Source organism: Empidonax traillii, unplaced genomic scaffold (genome assembly GCF_003031625.1).
Source record: "Empidonax traillii isolate 1590-97213 ecotype Southwest subspecies unplaced genomic scaffold, ASM303162v1 scaffold389:size961896, whole genome shotgun sequence".
NCBI lineage: Eukaryota > Metazoa > Chordata > Aves > Passeriformes > Tyrannidae > Empidonax > Empidonax traillii.
In genome coordinates this window covers 437,268-454,712 of record NW_020955582.1, presented here as the reverse complement: position 1 = coordinate 454,712, position 17,445 = coordinate 437,268, and the positions used below count along the sequence as shown (strand labels likewise).

General features: G+C 39.2%; 1 protein-coding gene across 1 annotated transcript in view; it reads right to left on the bottom strand.

Moving 5' to 3' along the window:
* Positions 1 to 17,445, bottom strand: part of PLXNC1 (plexin C1) — a 68,880-nt gene that overhangs the window by 13,158 nt on the left and 38,277 nt on the right. Inside the window, exons 15-22 of the mRNA XM_027893475.1 lie at positions 16,731 to 16,830; positions 15,590 to 15,691; positions 15,099 to 15,202; positions 11,277 to 11,318; positions 10,654 to 10,778; positions 9,748 to 9,946; positions 8,232 to 8,378; positions 690 to 867 (exon numbers count right to left, since the gene is read on the bottom strand). Coding sequence (XP_027749276.1) covers positions 690 to 867; positions 8,232 to 8,378; positions 9,748 to 9,946; positions 10,654 to 10,778; positions 11,277 to 11,318; positions 15,099 to 15,202; positions 15,590 to 15,691; positions 16,731 to 16,830 — 997 coding nt within the window. The remainder of the gene's footprint in view (positions 1 to 689; positions 868 to 8,231; positions 8,379 to 9,747; positions 9,947 to 10,653; positions 10,779 to 11,276; positions 11,319 to 15,098; positions 15,203 to 15,589; positions 15,692 to 16,730; positions 16,831 to 17,445) is intronic.

The following is a 17,445-nucleotide window of genomic DNA, read 5'->3' as shown; positions in this document are numbered from 1 at the left end:
CATTTTAAGGAGCAAGTCCGGGAGGTGACAAATGCCAACAATGCAGAGTTTGTTAGATTTCTGACTGGGGCAGGTGGGAAGTGGTATGGTGGCAACTACAGAGTTTTATCTGACCTTGGGCTCCTAAAAATCCAACAAGGAAAGGCTTGCTGGAACAGCCTTATTAACATCCGTAGATACTGTAGGTAACTTTGTGAGTCTCATGAGAACTATTATATAAACTTAATGTGACTATAAATAAGCTATATTTGAAGGTTCTTCTCATCAAGGGCAACGTAGGCCTGTAGAAAGGAAGGAATGAAGGAAGGAAGGTAGGAGGAATAGGTAGGAACCAAAGTACTTGATAACCATGATTTGTCATCTGCTGATGAAATTTAACAACCAGCTGTATTTAGGTGGATGGGCCAGCCACTTTACTTAACCCAGAAAAGGAATATAGAAATTATACATATTTAACAAATAACATGTGTTTGTTAACTGCAGTGCTGAAGTCCTTGCAGAATTGAAGCAGATAAGAGGTTCAGTGTTCTAACTGGGAGCATAAATGATCTAGTATTTGCCTCAGAATTCCTCACAAAGGCTACATTCTGTTTGAACTCAGAAAAAAATCAAAGGTAAGAAACCCTAACAGAAAAACACAGATAGACCAGTGAACTCCATGAAAATGTAACACAGTGACATTCTCTTACCAAGACCGATTTCATCCATCTGAAGGCCATAGAGAAAGCCATTCTTATTAAAGAAAGCCTGAAGGCTCTTCTCCTTGGCTTGGCCTATGGTGTCGCAGTCCAGAACATTAACCTGGATAGTCTGACAGGCATCTCCACTCTCATTTTCTGGGACTTTTTCAAAGATAATGTTCACCGTCTGGGAAAAGAAACACGTGTTATTCTGACTTACAGGGAACACATAGCATGGGAAACCTAAAAATCCTGACAGATTTTCAGCACATAAGAGATTTTCAGCATATTTATTATTAAAGCTATTTTAAATGAAGATTATTTGAAGGAATTACACAATGAAGCATTTAGAATTCATGTTCAAAAAATCAAAGATATATATAGCTACATACTTCCAAAAGTGTATTCTCTCTTCTGCTTTTCTGCAAATGTATTTCAGCAAATTACCAAAAAACGACAGGAGACAAGGAAAAAATTACAATTCATGTTCTAAACAAAGCAGATCTTTTATGTAAAATGAATGCCTTAATGGGAAAACTGTAAGTGACAGGAGATGTGATAAGGCTGCTGAGTAAGTCACGGTGAGGATGATTGATTTTGAATGGATAGGAAGTAGTGTTAAAATGCATATTTACACCAGCAGATTATGCTGAGTGCCTTATACCATAAAACATATACACCTCCCTTGGAGGTTTTTGTGTCTGTGTGCAGCCGTGTCTCTAGAGGCAGCACAGACAGGGCTACTGCAGGAGCAGTTGGAGCAGAAGCAGTGTAAAGAGAAAGCATGTTGCAGCAGGCAGAATTCAAAGTGGTCCACCTCTGCAAAGTGTGTTGTATTCTATTAGTTATTACTCCATTACTCCAGGTCAAACACCCTCACAACCTGTCCCTCTAGCTCACAGCTCCTCTTAGCTGGGACCCAAATCATCTGCTAGGCTGCACACTAGCTGAGTACAGGCTACCGGTAGGTGCCAATGGCACTGGGTGACCATCTCTAGGGACTGGTTTTTGTCAGGTTGTATTTCTGATCAAGTCAGGCAGACTGATTGCTAGAAGGCAGGGAAAAAGGGGTGAGCACAGAACTGTTACTGCTGAGCAATAACAGCAAAAATTTCCAGTGCCCCAACCTGCTCCGTGCAGCAAAATCACTGTTCAGTTACACGGATACAGATGTTCTGCTGGAGATGTTCTGGGACAGAACTAAAACAAGTGTTTTAGGTGCTGGCACTTGACTACAAGTGGCATAGGAAAATAAACATACTTGAATCATTCTGGCTGTTGGATGTTTCTGGTATAATATTTATGTTTGACTGAAATGAGAGGACTGCAGGTGTGACTCCGTGAAAGAGTGATCATTAAAACAGGAAGCAAGTAAAACATTTTTTCTCTGCTGTCATGTGAAGGAAAGAACTTCTGTCCAAGTTGTTGCAGGGACAACTTTTCTATCTTTTTAGAAAAATGGGTAGTTATTAATAGTTATAGAATGGTAGTTTCTGCTCATTACCCAGTAAGAATGGAAATTATAACACACTGGTAGTGAAAAAAAGTAGTCCAAGGCGACATAAGTTAACTTTACTGTTTCTACAAAAGCAAAAGGAGCATTACAGCAGAGTTGCAAAACTATGAAGATCAGGATGTAAGAAAGACTAGGATGTAACTCAAGTAACAGAGAATATCTTAATCAGGACACCGAGATGTTTAATTGTGAGGAAAATGAGTCCATGGAAAGGACAGACGGAATGCAAGAGCAGGATATGTGGGAACAGTGCCTGCAGAAGGAGAAGCAGACTGGACACCATGCCTCAGGTTGGGATTTCATGCGGAAAATTAGTAAAAAATATATTGGCACAGCAATGAGGGAGTCATGCTTGGTTAGGTCCACAGACCAACTGAACAGACAGCAGTCCTGTCCTTGACTTTGTCTGCCCTGAGGTCATGGTCTTGTAGGATAAAAATGTGGAGAGGGACTAACTGTATTTTGTCCTTGAAAAACTCATTTTTATCACTTTGCCTTTTCTGGTCTCTGAACTGATCTTCCTGGAGTAGCTCCTCACACTTTAACTGATGTTGATTTCGCTCTACATCCTTGGAAGCATTCTTTCCTTTAGTTGATCCTTTCCTCCTAACATTATTCCTACACTGCAATATTCATGTTCCTGCTTCTCCTTAATTTTCCATTCCTTTCAGACTATCAGGAGAAAGTGTCTATTTCTCTGCTGCCTTTTCTTTTCAGCTCATGCTCTCACACAGGTTGCACAGGAATGTGCAGCCTCTTCAGTCATTAGCAAGTGAGAGTCCTCCCATCCCCACTCAACTCACTGTAGGACGACAGGACTGTAAAAAGAGAGTGCTCATCCTTTATGTAGGTGGAATACAAGTCATTTGTGGACTGCTTAAGTGAAAGTGTCCAAAATGTTAGGATAATAAGAACACTTTACAACTCAAAGAAGAGGTCAGATGGGAAGAAATATTTAAATGCATAAAAGTCTCTAAACCATGAGAGCCAGACAGTTTTGCTGATATGATTTCCTGCAGAGGTTGATCTTAAGTGACAAAGCAATTGATGGGGAGCTAGGGAAGCCAATTATTATTAAGTTGTCCCTCTTCAGCTGAAGTTTTCATAAATCAAATTCAATCTCTCTGACAGCACAATCCCTGGCTTTAGAAACCATTAATCAGAAGTGGACAGTCACAATCACTGCACTTAGACACTAGGTGTAGAACTAGAAAAAGAATCAGAAATGACTGTAAAATTATGGAAGTCAGAAAATACACAAGAGAAATCACAGGAGGATACATGGAAGTCCCAAGAAAATATCATCAGGTCCTTTTCTAAGCTCTCTCACTTCCCAAAGGAAGCAAAAATAAATTTAGGAAAGATTCAGGAGAAAACTACAGGACATGTTTAACTTAGCAATATCTAGAGATGAGACTTCATGCATTAGAAATTAGTGATTAGCAAGATGAAGTCACAGTGCTCTTCATAAAAGCTTTAAGATGGGTTGCAAGAGTTGTTAAAGGTTACCTGAGAAGAAGGTGGCAAGCACCTGTAACTATTTGTATAGCAACTAGCTTGGAACCTAGCTACAAGACAGGAACAAATGTAAGAAACATATTTGCACTCACGCAGTGACAAAAATAACAACATTTGAAGACAGTGTTTACAGACGGCTTTTCAGATTTGTAGTTTTCTTGAAAATTAATTTCAAACAATGAATTATTTACTAAAGCTATTAATAAACATAGCAGATAATAAATGAGATGCAGTTTAATAAAGAAATGAGATAATATAATATTTTCCAAGAAATAAAGAATAATCTGGGATATTCAAGGGCTCTTATTCATTACCCTGTTCTCTATTCAGCTATGCATCTGAACAGATCATATTTCCATTTATCAGAGAGACTGAAAAAAAACCAAAAAACCCCTTTCTGATTGGTGAAAGTTAGACAGTTTACGTAAAGAGTCAGCACCGTGACATATAGCACAATGAAACTGCCTTAAACTACTCCCCTGTCTCCCAGACTATGAAATACAATAAACAGGAAAAATCAGATTGATTTCATGATCCTTCTGCAGCAGCCAGAACAGTTACCCATGAAGAGGTTACAGAACAGTTAACCAATTGGCACAGAAAATGTTATAGGAGGTAAATTTAGGCTAGATGGGCTCTACACAAAGGAAGGATTGTGCTGTAGATGCTGTAGTATATGGTACTCTGTTTCTAATCCAGAAGACTCTCCTGTAGCCAATATCTGCATTGCTCACTTTCTAGTGAGAGCTTTTGTGTCCTTTTCTGCAGACAAAAATCCCCATATGTCACATGCTTTTAATATCTTCCTTATCTCTCACAAAGTGTGACTAATAATACCACGATCATGATGTCTTATTAGGAAATTGGTTTCTCTGTCTCAGTTTTACTCTTTTACAGGCCTCCCACTTCTTTTAACACCCTTCTTTTAACTCACAAAGCCGTTGAACACTTTAAAGAACCTTCCACCATGTCTTAGCTTCACTTTTAATAAAAGGCTGTTGGCTGAACAGGTGAATTAGATAATTTATTCCCATCTAAAAACACAAACACATTTCATCAAAGAATTCAACAGCCCAAATGCCTTTTTTAAAATAAACAGTGACTATTCAAAAGAATACTGGAGCACCAAGTCTACCACATGAAGAAATCTCCCCTGGTTTTCCACAGGAGACATACCACTGAGAACTCCTCCCATGCCAGACTGGCATTGTGTAGCTTTTCTATTCAAAATGAGACACTTCAGTGAAATGCTAACACTCAGCTGTGCAGTGCACTTCTTCAGCAGTCATTGAGCAAATTATCTGCCAAGGGGTGCAGCTGCTTGTCTGCCTGTGAGAAAGCAGGCTTGCTTCCTCAGCCTGAGAAAAGGCTCCATGACACATCCAAGTCTCTTTCAAGGCAGTTTTATTTCTCACTACTCAAATATAAGCACAGCACGAAACAGCACAGCTCCTCAGCTCATCCTTGACCCATGCTTCTAGAAGCATCTTTCCTTCAGTTCCTCCACTTGAGTATGTAGTTCAGCAGCCCCTCTTTGTTCAATATCTCACCCTTTCTAGCAAAGAGGGCTAAGAGTAGGGGGCTGGGTGGTCCCAAGGTCTGTGGCCTTTTTAAAAAAGGCATGGGGCCCTGCCAAGGAACAGTTGTCATACAATTCAAACCCAACATGGTTGTTAGTTCTCTTTTTTTTCTGGTTACAAATGACCTGTCCTTCCTTCTTTCTCTATACCTAGGTTCTTCTTTGTCTGCCAAGAGTTTATCTGCACAGTGGTGTGTTTAGGAGAAGACCTGTGGAGCTCCCCCTGATTTTTAAGAGCCCATCTGTATCCTGCTTTGATTGGATTGGAACTGAACTCCCTATCCTGAAAGGAGCGATTCTCACGCAGAGTGCCTACACCCTTGTTTGTGCCCGGTCACTGATTTGAGAACTGAACTCCCTAGCAGATGTATCCCTGTGTCTTCAAGTGCCTACACAGCTTAAAAAATTTAGACACTAAGTGTCTGCAGCTGTGCTTCAGTATCTTTCTGTCACCCTCTTCTTGGCTGTATTTTTATGCTTTGCTCTGAACAGGTAGGTTTTAATGTACAGCTGTTGCAAGGCTGGGGAAAGGGGCAAAACAAAATACCAACAAAATACTGTCAGACTAAGAATGTAACTGCAGTTAGCAAACGTGCAAATGCATTTGAAAATTCAGATCAGAATTTATTCCATGTAGAAAACAAACCCTGCAACCCCTTAGGCAGAAATGTTCTTCCACAGTAAGGTTCCCTGTCTGTATGATCACAGGTCCTGCATGTCATTACAGTCCATGTGAAATGGTGTTAGTAAGAGAAGAAAACCTGACTACTTCCTCTTTAGCCTCCTGTTAAATGCTATTCTTCCAAGAGAAAATGTGCACAGCTCGCTTGCTTCCTCAGCCCAGAAAGTCTCACCATTCCACCTAAGTGTCTTTCACAGCACAGTTTTAGTTTCCAGCATAAAACTCAGATAAAAACGCCAAACAAAACTGTTCCCATGTCCAGCAAGAGCTACAATCCTCAGACTTCATCTCTGTGATTTCACTGCAGGATCCTCTCTCCTTTTCTAATGGTTTTAAAGGGAATGTTAAGCCACTTCTCAGCTAACAAACTGTTGCACCTTTACTGGGAAAGCTGACTTACTAACCCTGTAACAGTATCATTATCTCCTTTTTAAAAGCAGGAATACAAAGTAGAAAGGCAGCAAACAACATCTGAGAAAGGTTATGTGCTCTCTCACTTCCTCATCCATCTGCAGACAGCCTTCCCCAGTGATAGCGAGTCCTTACACCACTTCCCTTCTTTCCTCTTCTCTGCAGGCTGACCACAAGACCCTTTTAGTGACTGCATGCATAAAAGTAGCACTGGGAAAAGTATTTAAGGTTCTTCAGCATTTTCAGAGTCAGCTATACCCCAAGGGGCTCTCGAGTTGGATTTGTGCTTTAAATAAGAAAAGGCAATCAATTCCACAGGACCAGATGTTTCTGTGCAGTGTACTACTAACAGGCATATTGGGCTTGCCTGAAAATTGTTGCTCTGCATCACTACTGGGTTTGTATTCTATGGCTACATGTAGGAATATTATAAACTCACTCTGGATCTCAAATGCATGACAGAATGCAGCACACAAACAAAGAACCCAAATATCTTGTATGATGCATTTAATTTTTAGGTCCCAAACTTTCTTTCCAAATGTGGTAACTTAGCTTCAAGTTCCTTCAAATGAAGCTTCTAGCAACAGCTTTGTAAGAAGAAAATTTAACTGTAACTTTATCAGTTTGAGGGTTTTCAGCAGAAAATGACAATTCAGAAATGATTCACAGAAATGTTGCCATTTCAGTGCGTTTCCTACGTGACCCAGTGAGCTAAATCCAGTGGATTGCTGACAAGCCAAATTTTCCAGGGTCAGGTAGTCTGTTCCAGTATATGGCATCTTAGGACCTCCAGGTTCTTGCTGCAGAACAGATGAGCAGACCTAGAAGCTTCAGCCCTATCTGAGACTCCAGATACAGGCTCTGAAAATGCCAGAATTCTCCTCCAAAGCCACCCACACTTGCAGTGTCCCTGCCACTGCCGTTGCTGCCTGGCAGTTTCTGCTGCCAATGTCTGAAGCCCCCTCTTCAGTTACACTTCCCATACTCCTAATTAAGTATGGTAACTCCATCAGGAAGCCAGGAGTTAAGAAGTAAAGAAGCTATGCAAATGACTGGCAATGCAGACCCAAAATCACTCAGAAAAAATCTGGAGCAAAAAAGTGCTCTGGTTATTCTGAGAACCTTTTTCAGACCTCCTACTCCCAAAGTCACAATTTTACACGTCCGAAGTGCAATAATCCTGCTATCTCATCTCAGTGTCAGAGTGACAATCAGTAAGAGAACTCCAGCTTTCAAGGAAGTCTGGGTTCAACAGTAAAATAGAGAGTATTTCTTAGTTGCTTTGAGAAAGGCAAAAAAAATCTATAGTAAAGTTCAGAATCTAAGCTAGACTTCCCAGATACCTTGGTTTTAACCAAGCAGGTAAGTAAAATTAACCATGCTGTAACCTTGCTAATTTGGTGCTAATAAGATGGAAACCCACAGCAAATTCTGCCTGAAGATTAGCCACAAGTCAACACAACAGGAAAATAAAACCTCTGCATTTCACTCTTTCATTCATTGGTAAAGTGTAATTTAGTTTAAATTCTATGCATCTTTACATTTTTGTAAAACACTTTAAAATAAGAAGGATTTTTTAATACCCTGAGACTTCACTAAACCTAACTTTTGGTGATTATTGCATAACGTGAAGTGAGGAGTGAGTGCTATTTGTGAAATATATATTGGTTGAAATACCAGTTAGTTAAACTCAATTGTGTTCTGAAACTTTGTCAACAATAATAATTTTACTATCTGGGTATTTAACCATCACCTTAGTGTCTAAAAACTTTAATTTAGCTTCCAAGAAAGAGAGAAAACATTATAGTGTCCGTGTTTGGAGGGAACACAAGCTGGCAAACATACCACTGTTTTGAATTCAGACACTTGCCACAGCAGCCAGTCTTCATTAAGTGTGTACAGGGCTTTGCAAGTTATCGCATCAACAGGTCCTTTGTTTATCCTCTGATTGAGGGTTGTCACCAGCAAATAGAAAGGTTCACCAATTGTCTCCTAGGACATGAAAAGAAGGAAAGAAACATGTTTATTTTTGTAATCCTTAAATAAGCATGAATAACTAGAAAAAGATCAAGTGTAACAAATGATGTTATTTCCTTTTAACTAACTTGTTATCTTGCAATTAGAAAATACCCCTGAGCAGATTTGTCTAGTTATTTGTTTAACCTCCATCCTTTGCTTTTCAGTGTAAAAGTCTCATGCAAATAGCAAGGGACAGCTGGAGTGTGTGGCAAGATAGCTCACAGCCCCTTGCTGTGCACAAGCACACTACAGACAAGCTGCTCCTACTCCACCTGGCAGACACTTCCTCGTTCCACCAAAGAGTAGGTGGAAAGTGAGATATGCACGTGTTCACACGCATACTTCAGCTATTTCTTCCATTTTCAGTCCTGTGAGAAAACAAGCTAACAACTAAAATTCCTTTTGAATTGTTGTTTCCCCTTGTTGTCCCTGAAAAAACGCCTTGGGACCAAGATGGTGGGACATACACTAGTGTATCAACAAAAGAGGGAATGAAATTGGGCCTTTTCTCTCCTGCCTAAACCCCAGTCTTCAGGAAAGCACCCAAGAAAGGAAGGAAGGGTGTATCTCTGTTTCCACGTGACACCATTCCTGCAGCCTGGCTAAGGCATCTCAGTAGCACAGCTCTGTAAAGATGACTGGTGTACCGAGAACGCATCTCTGACAGTTCCTTGGCACTCTCCTGGGGCTTCTGGAAACCGGTGTGAGCTGCTGAGCATCAAACAGTTCTGCTGCTGTATGAATGCAAGGACTGATGAGAGTGATACCATCAGTGCAATATCATCACATTGATAAGAGAGACAGGAAATGTAACCAAGCTCTGAAACCAAGAACAAAGTGCTACCAAGTGGACTTGAAAAAACAAACAGTAAAATGAAACAAAATGCTTATTCTGTTTCTATTTGAAGCCATTTAGTTGTTGAAATTTTCAGTGCTGTTTGGAGGTTGAAAAGTTTGGAAAGAATTTTAGTTTTCCAACAACTTGCAAAGAAAGGTACTGCTGTGTTTGAACAAGTGTGTCAGTCCTTTAGTATGATCACAGCATATCTCACTGGGCTGAAATCATGTCTGACAGGAGAAAAGGATATGCTAGAATTACAAAATTACCCAAATCTTGGCCAAACAAAGGACATGATCATTGTTTGGAGGTGATCATGTCATACTCTTTTCTTGCATCCTGCTGATGACAACCAGCTAAGTCACCTAAAACTAGAAGAGTGCACACCAATAATGTTGTATGTTAGAGTAAATGCTTTAAACTGATCCCTCGAACAGTTCCCATGGAAAAAATCAATTAATGAAATTCTTCACATCTCTTATGTAATGAAAATATGTACACTACCCGGAGAAATCCAGAGAGGCAGACAGACATCCAGTTTGTCAGCAATTTTTCTACCACAGATTCAGTTCGTCTGAGCAGGAGCTTAGGCTGTACATTGCTTGATTGCTCCATCAAGTCCCTTGTCAACACTTCCAAAATATGGGTCAGATAAACTAGCTTAGTTTGTAATGCAATAGTCAAGAAGGATGCGAACAAGCACCTGTTAAAAAAAAAAAAAAAAAAAAAAAAAAAAAAAAAAAAAAAAAAAAAAAAAAAAAAAAAAAAAAAAAAAAAAAAAAAAAAAAAAAAAAAAAAAAAAAAAAAAAAAAAAAAAAAAAAAAAAAAAAAAAAAAAAAAAAAAAAAAAAAAAAAAAAAAAAAAAAAAAAAAAAAGAAGCAGCAAGCTGTAATTTTAGAGTATCTCTTACCAGTCAGATTTAATAAGAGAAATACACTTTAGTGCAGTTCATATCCTATGTTTTCCCTCCTCAGGCACAGAAATTGTCCACTGTTCTTTACAAAAATATAAAAAATGCAAGTCCATCTGCTCTTGTGATTATTTTTTAAATGCAGAATTTGTGCCTCTAAATTTACTTCTGCAGAACAACACCTGCTTCAGTGACAGAACATTTCTAAACTGTAGAACTGTTGATCTAACTGCAGGAAGTGTTTATAGTTTTGAAGTGATATTTCCTGCTCCTCTGCCTCTGTTTACATGTACAAATATTCCACTTTCTCTTTAATGGCTTGTTTTAATGGTAATGTTTTTTCTTCCTCAGTTTGCGCAGATGGAGGAAAAGGAAAAATGCTTTGGAGTACTGCAAACTTGTTTTGCAAGTAGTAGGAATTACATTTGTGTGCTACAATCCACGTTGTTTTTTCCTGCTAATTCTTTGTCTTGAAGATGATAAGCATAATCATACTATACCTGTCTTTCACAGAGAAATTTTTCTGCTTTTCAAGGGTGTGAATGAGAGTAACAAGAAAGTTCTTGTTACAAATTAAAGCATGCAACATGTTGAAGCTTTCATCCTTGCTCGTTTGGTCTCTGCTCTGGAATAGTTAAACAAAAATAAGCAAACTGTAGATTTGCTATGATGGATTCTTAATGCTCAGAAAAATGGTAAGAAACATATGGGATAAGATCCTGGCCTCATTCACATCAGTGGGAATTTCACATTTATTTCATACTCTCAGGAGTTTACCGAAGATGCATTTGCATTTGTGTACAACACAGAGCACACACATACAGAGCATACATTTACTGCCAAATATACAAAGTAATAACAGTAGTGCCAGTAGTTAAGTTTGCCTATCATTTCCCATGACTAAATTCTGTTTATTTTATTTAAATAAGTCATAATATACATTGGGTAACAGCATCTTACATTTAAAACGCTTTTTATACATAAATCCATGTAAGCCTCCTCAAGTAGGGTAGGGAACATACTGAAAATGTAAGCTCATGTGTTCTAGAACAACACTGAGAGAAGAGATACAATCATTCTTGAAAAAACAATAATTAAGGCATATCACACTACATCAACTTACCTGTGGCATTTCTTCACTGAAGATGGATGCAAAGCCTCCTGACTAAAATATAAGGGGATATTTATCATTCTTAAGTATACCAAAAGTTTCTAACACATGTATGTTAAACACACCAAGCATGTTCCTGATACTACTAGAAATAAAACAATGTAAATGCCAGATTCTAAAGCAGAGACAATATAAAAACTCTACACAGTAACTTCTGCAAAAGTGTGGCCAAAGTTCATTGAAAAGTAAACTCTCAAAGATGACCTGGTATTGACTTCAGTGTTCCTGAGTGTGTTACTTGATTCTGCTGAGCTGCACTAGCACAGCAATCAACTAATGCTCTGCAGGAAGAGCTGGTTATTACCCTCATCCTCAAATGTGCTGGTGTGCAAGGGGTGCTGCAGGCTGCATCCTTCTTGGATGGCAATGATAGCCTTTGGTATACACAGTTTCCATAACAGAGTGACACTTGAGCTCATCTGCCTGCATTCATTTCAAGGCATTTTATGAATGTTCACTAATGAACTCTCCAGGAGGTCCCTGCTGTCAGTCTCCAGAGAGGCACAGGTGCCACCACACATCCAGTCCTAGCAAAAGCCCTCACACAAAGGGAAGCCCCCAGTTCCCAAATACCTTGTCAGTGCCTCTTGAGCACCAAATTTAACACTAGTAACAATTACTGTCACCTGCTTTATCTGTGATGCTGGCTGCCCCTAGTTTCTTTACAGAATCACAGAATGGTTTGGGTTAGAAGGGACCTTAATCATCTCATTCCAACCCCACTACCATGGGCAGGGACACTTTCCACTGGACCAGGCTGCTTAAATCCCCATCCAACCTGGCCTTGAGCACTTCCAGGGATGGGGCATCTACAACTGCTCTAGGCAACCTGTTCCATTGTCTCATCATTCCCATCATAAAAAATTTCTTCCTTATGTCCAATTTAAATTTATTCTCTTTCAGTTTGAAACCATTGCCCCTTGTCCTGTCACTAGAAGCCCTGCTAAAAAGTTTGTTTCCATCTTTCTTATAAGCCTCCTGTGTATTGAAAGGCTGCAAGGAGGTCTCCCCAGAGCCTCCCTGAACAACCCAAACTCATTCAGTCTTTCTTCACAGCAGAGGTGTCCCAACCTTCTGACTGTTTTCATGTCCCTCCTCTGGACCCAACCTAACAGGTAAGTGTCTTTCTCGTGCTGGGGAGCCCAGAACTGGGCACAGTACTCCAGGTGGGGTCTCACAGGGGAAGAGAGGAAGAATCACCTCCCTCGACCATTGGCCACACTTCTTTTTGATGAAGCTCAGGGTACAATTTACTTTCTGGGCTATGAGCGCATATCGCCATCTCGCATCTAATTTTTCATCTACATATGTGATTTTTCATCCCTCCCTGTCTTTGTTCCTTCTGTTCTCTTCTCCCCTACCATACTCTTCTTCTTCTTTCTCCACTGGCTATTCCAATTATTCCAGAACTTCTTCAGCAACCCATACACTGACTACCAATGAAACACACACGCACACACTGAGAAAACCAGAACCACATTAAAGGTTAAAACGCTTGTGAGCACAGAACAAGCACGTAGCATTAAACCCAACAGTGCATGAAATTGAGGGAAAACAGAAATAATAATACAAATTTAACAAGTAAAGCAAAACATAGGCTGAACGTCAAGAACATTAGAAGATTAGATATAATATCCATTTAACATGTACAAGCATTAAGCAAAAAACCAAAAGCTATTAAGCCAGATTAAATATAGAAAACTGAAGCAGTGGAAAGTGAGGCTCTCAAAATGAAGATAGGGTCCATCACTCTTAATTTTAGGTATCTGACTCCCTCTATAAGCTTAAACTTGTCCCATCCTGAGAGAGTGTCTCAGGCAAATGGGATGAATCACTTTATTGAGCTGCCCATCTCTGCACTGACTACAGAAGATGCTCAGCAAACAGCTTCGATGTTCATGTTTAAATAGCTTAGATTAGATGTGACAAAGCCCATTAAATACACTAGAAGGCAGAAAGAGTACGATATGGACATCATTCAAACACATGAGATTAGTGAAGGAAGTGGTGGCTTTGCACTTCGACCCTTCTGTCAACCTTTGTGACAATCAGTGGCAATCTCGACCCCATCGGTTTTTCTGTTCATCTATAATGTTTGTTTAGTGGAGCACTGCTTTCCTACCACATTCATACAGCACAAGGCATGTTTGGACACTCCTGCAATGCAAACAGTAAGTACTTAGAAGAAAAACATTGGTACACAACACGTTAATTAACTTGCCTGACACTGCATGTTTGTAGAGGGCTAATAGTAGCAAGCAACCCCTTTGTGGTATCACTATTTCAAACTGAGACAAAATCCAACTGGAATAATTTCCGGAATGTGCAGTGGCACAAGTCTCACCAAGGCAAAACAGGAGCCCTTCATTCTGACTTTCTAGAATGCCACAGAGTGGCAGACTTCATGCCTCTTTTTCTTTACTTTTTATTTGCATAAAGCACAGCATTTCCACTCAGACAGCTTCTACAGATTATTACTGTTTTGACAGGGGACTATCAGTAGTAGAAGATATATTCTTTAAAAAAAACCAAAAAAACAAAAAACAAAACCCCCTATTTTAATGTTAATATGCCTGGCAACAAAACAAACAGAAAGGAAAGGGATGTAGAAAGCAAGATTGCCTTAGTCTACTTTCTTCAAACCACAAGGTGACCCCTTACAAATTAGGCTGGGGGCATCACAGCAGTACCAGAAGAGAGATTCACAGCATCCTTTGGTGTGAGAAGCAGACTCAAAGTATACAAGGATTCTGCATATGTAATTGCCAAATATTATTCTGCCTTAGTATATAATATTTGGTGTTGTACAAAAAACAAAGGCCCTGATTCTGCACTATCACACGTGTTTAACTTCAGCACAAAGTGAAGCAGTGTGCAGACAAGACTACAGGACTTGGCCACAGCAGTGATGAGTAGCACGTGAAGATTAGTAGATAATCCACATACATACCAGTTATGCCCTAAACTAACCAAGGGTTTCTATTCTTTGGTGTCAGTTATACAAAAAACCACCACCAGTTGAGACCACAGCTTCTGCCAATTGGGTAAATGCTGGTAAGCACTGGTAAACACCATGATATAATTTTGAAAGTTGTGGCAAAGGTACTTATCAGCTTGTAATGTGCCAAACACGCAAAAAAACCTTAGCAGTAAGAAAAATAAAACATTCAAGAGAAGGCATCTGGTTCTCTGACACAGTGGCACAAACTGCTCCAAAGAACACTGAAAATATCCACCTCTAAAGTGGACAACACAAGCACTTACAGAATTTCTAAGCATTTGACCTGCACCCCTTTGAATCAACATCTTACCATGTCTGTCAGCACCTTGGTGTAGAAAGTCAGCACAATTTCTTCATCAATCTAATTAGGGAGTGTCATGATGTTAGCTAGCATGTTAGCTAGCCTTACTGTTATCTAATTAGCTATAGCATGGGAAGTGAAAGCATGGAAGCGAAAAGAGCAATGGATAAATTATAGCTTAGTTAGGATGGCCTGAAAGGCAAGCAGCTGAGTGAGGCTGGACAAAAAGAAATGGATACACACACAACCCTTGAAAACTGAAGAATGTTGCTTTAGCTACAGCATAAAGGCTTGCTTAAATCTAGAGAAGTACAGCCTTAAGTGTTCTTTGGTAATTTTTGATTTAAGAAAAGTTTCTTGTGAAAACAATGAGCAATTACTGTATAGTATTTTCTTTCGTTATTTGATCCTGAGCTTCCTAGCTTTTTTAATATGAGTCAGGCCTGACAACTGAAAGACTTGTAAACATTACCTCTGGAAAGAAGGTTCTAAGAGCAAAGTGTTTGTAGTCAAGGAAGGGAACAGTTCCAAAACTATCCACCACATCTAATTCATCCATCTGCAGTTCAGCAAATCCTGAAAGAGCAACCCCATCCCCATGCAGAGAGTTAGTTTAGTTGACACAAAATCATCTTCACAAATACAACTTGTCCCCAGTAGAAGTTCCTTAAAAACCAGTTTTCAGGGAAGAGGGGTTCTTTTTATAGCTGGAGCTCTTATGAGCAAGGAAGTAGCAATCCATTTTTCCCCCTGACTGTTGTTAAATGAAATACTACATGCAATCCTACTAGCTCAGTGCTATCTGCTACTGCAGTGCACACAGTACTAAAGAGGAACTCTGATCCAACACAAAAATACTCCTAACAGCTACAAAATAACAACGTTTATATAATGTGAGCTTCTTGACAGGTTCAGTTCAGAAATTATGCTATACTTAAGCTCTGTAAAGCTCTTTAGACCTACCCTCGCGTATTTCCTTACGAATCTCATATTCCAGCAGTTCAAGTTGCTGACTCTGTTTACGAGTTAACTCTTTGGATTTGTATCGAGTAACTATGAATGCCGCTAAAAAGGAGGAAAAAAAGATTATGAGTATAAAAAAGCGCAGAACAGAAAACCATCATATAACAGACATATTTTACTATTATTTTAAGAAACAGAAAGATTAATGCAAACTTGCACTCTCCAGGAGGATTAGTGTTTCACTGTTGTCAGTGTGCTAGTACCCAAGAGCCCTAGTTATCTGGATTTATATCCCAATGTTTAATAAAATCATTCCTTTTAACAAGGTCTTAGAATTTTCAATCCAACTTTATCTGAAAGTACAACACACCCTGCTACATAGAGCCTGCACAGTGAGACACAAACACTTCTACTAATAGCAACTTACTTAAGGTAGCACTGATTAAACAGGAAAAACAGTTGTTTTGAACAGGAAATCCACTTCTAAATTGTTAACCTCTCTAAAGCTTATTTTGAGAGAGTATAAAAGCATGAGATATGGTTCCTTTTTAAAAGGAACTTTTTTAAAAAAAGGAACCAACTAAAAGATCAAACACCAAATCTCCTTAAAATAAATGGAAATTTATCAAATATATAATCAGGTAAAAACATGCAAAAGAAAAAGGGAGCACTAAAAACAGGATGGGATAACTATTTACCTCTCTCAGTTTAGTAATGGCCCACAAGTTCATGAACAATCCAAATGAGACTGAGCAGAAACACCACAAACACTGCTTGAACATCTGCTAGGGATGTTCAAGTTTGCTAGGGAACATCTGCCCTAGGGACAGGAGGGTAGCCCAGCTTTGGCAGCTGGAATGGACCAAGTTGTGACACAGGGATGTCAGTCCTATGGCCTGCTTGATGAAATGATTGTGAATAATCCCAGCAGAACAGACAGAACTACTTGTAATGTGCTGCAGTCTCACAAGATGGACTTCACCACCAGAACAGAGTTAACTTTGTCCACTCTTACTGGAAACAGGGTAACACCACCAGACTGTTAGTTACAGTTCCAGACATGTATGTATGTATGTATGTGTTTGTGTCATGATTATACCCTTCAGCAAATCAAAAAACGAAAATGCATTATTGTACTTACCTATAATGACACCCACTACAATAGGTAGCAAAATAAGAACATACAAATATATGTATGATGATGTTGGTTTGACTTCATGCTCAAAATTTCCCAATTTGACCTGAAGAAAAGTAATGGTTGTGTTAATAGAAGACAGTTATTATATCAGTGCTTAAAATGACACTTAATGTGCTTAAAAAAAATATTTAAGGCACATAAGGACCATGGTAGATTACTGGGAAGACAGCAGCAATTCAGGAAAACATATGTCAACCAGCATAAAATTAACTTTTACTGTATTTGATGTTTAAGCAGGATAATGGAGCAGCAATGATAAAAATCTGGAGGTTCCTATGCAGCATCACATTTTGTCATGCTCTTGCTGCAGACTAGAGCCCTCAAATGAATAACAAGAACTGGCCTCCAGCTGGCCAAGTGGCTCATGCACTTTAGAATCACTGCTAAATATTCTGGCATTTTGTAGCAAAGAAGGTACACATTAATAATTAAAAACATTCATATGCACTCACAGCATTACTCTGCTGAGCAGAAAAGTAGTGTAAGACTCATGCTAAGAATGATGGAAGTAAAATTTTTCATAAGGCAACTGGTCCACAGCCCTCTTCCCTATTTCTTTGCAGAACTGTCTATCTCTTTATGTAATAATGGCCAGTCTCTTCGCGAACGAAGAACCGGGGAAGGTCTTTCCACCTTCCAGCCTGCGCATTGGATTTTT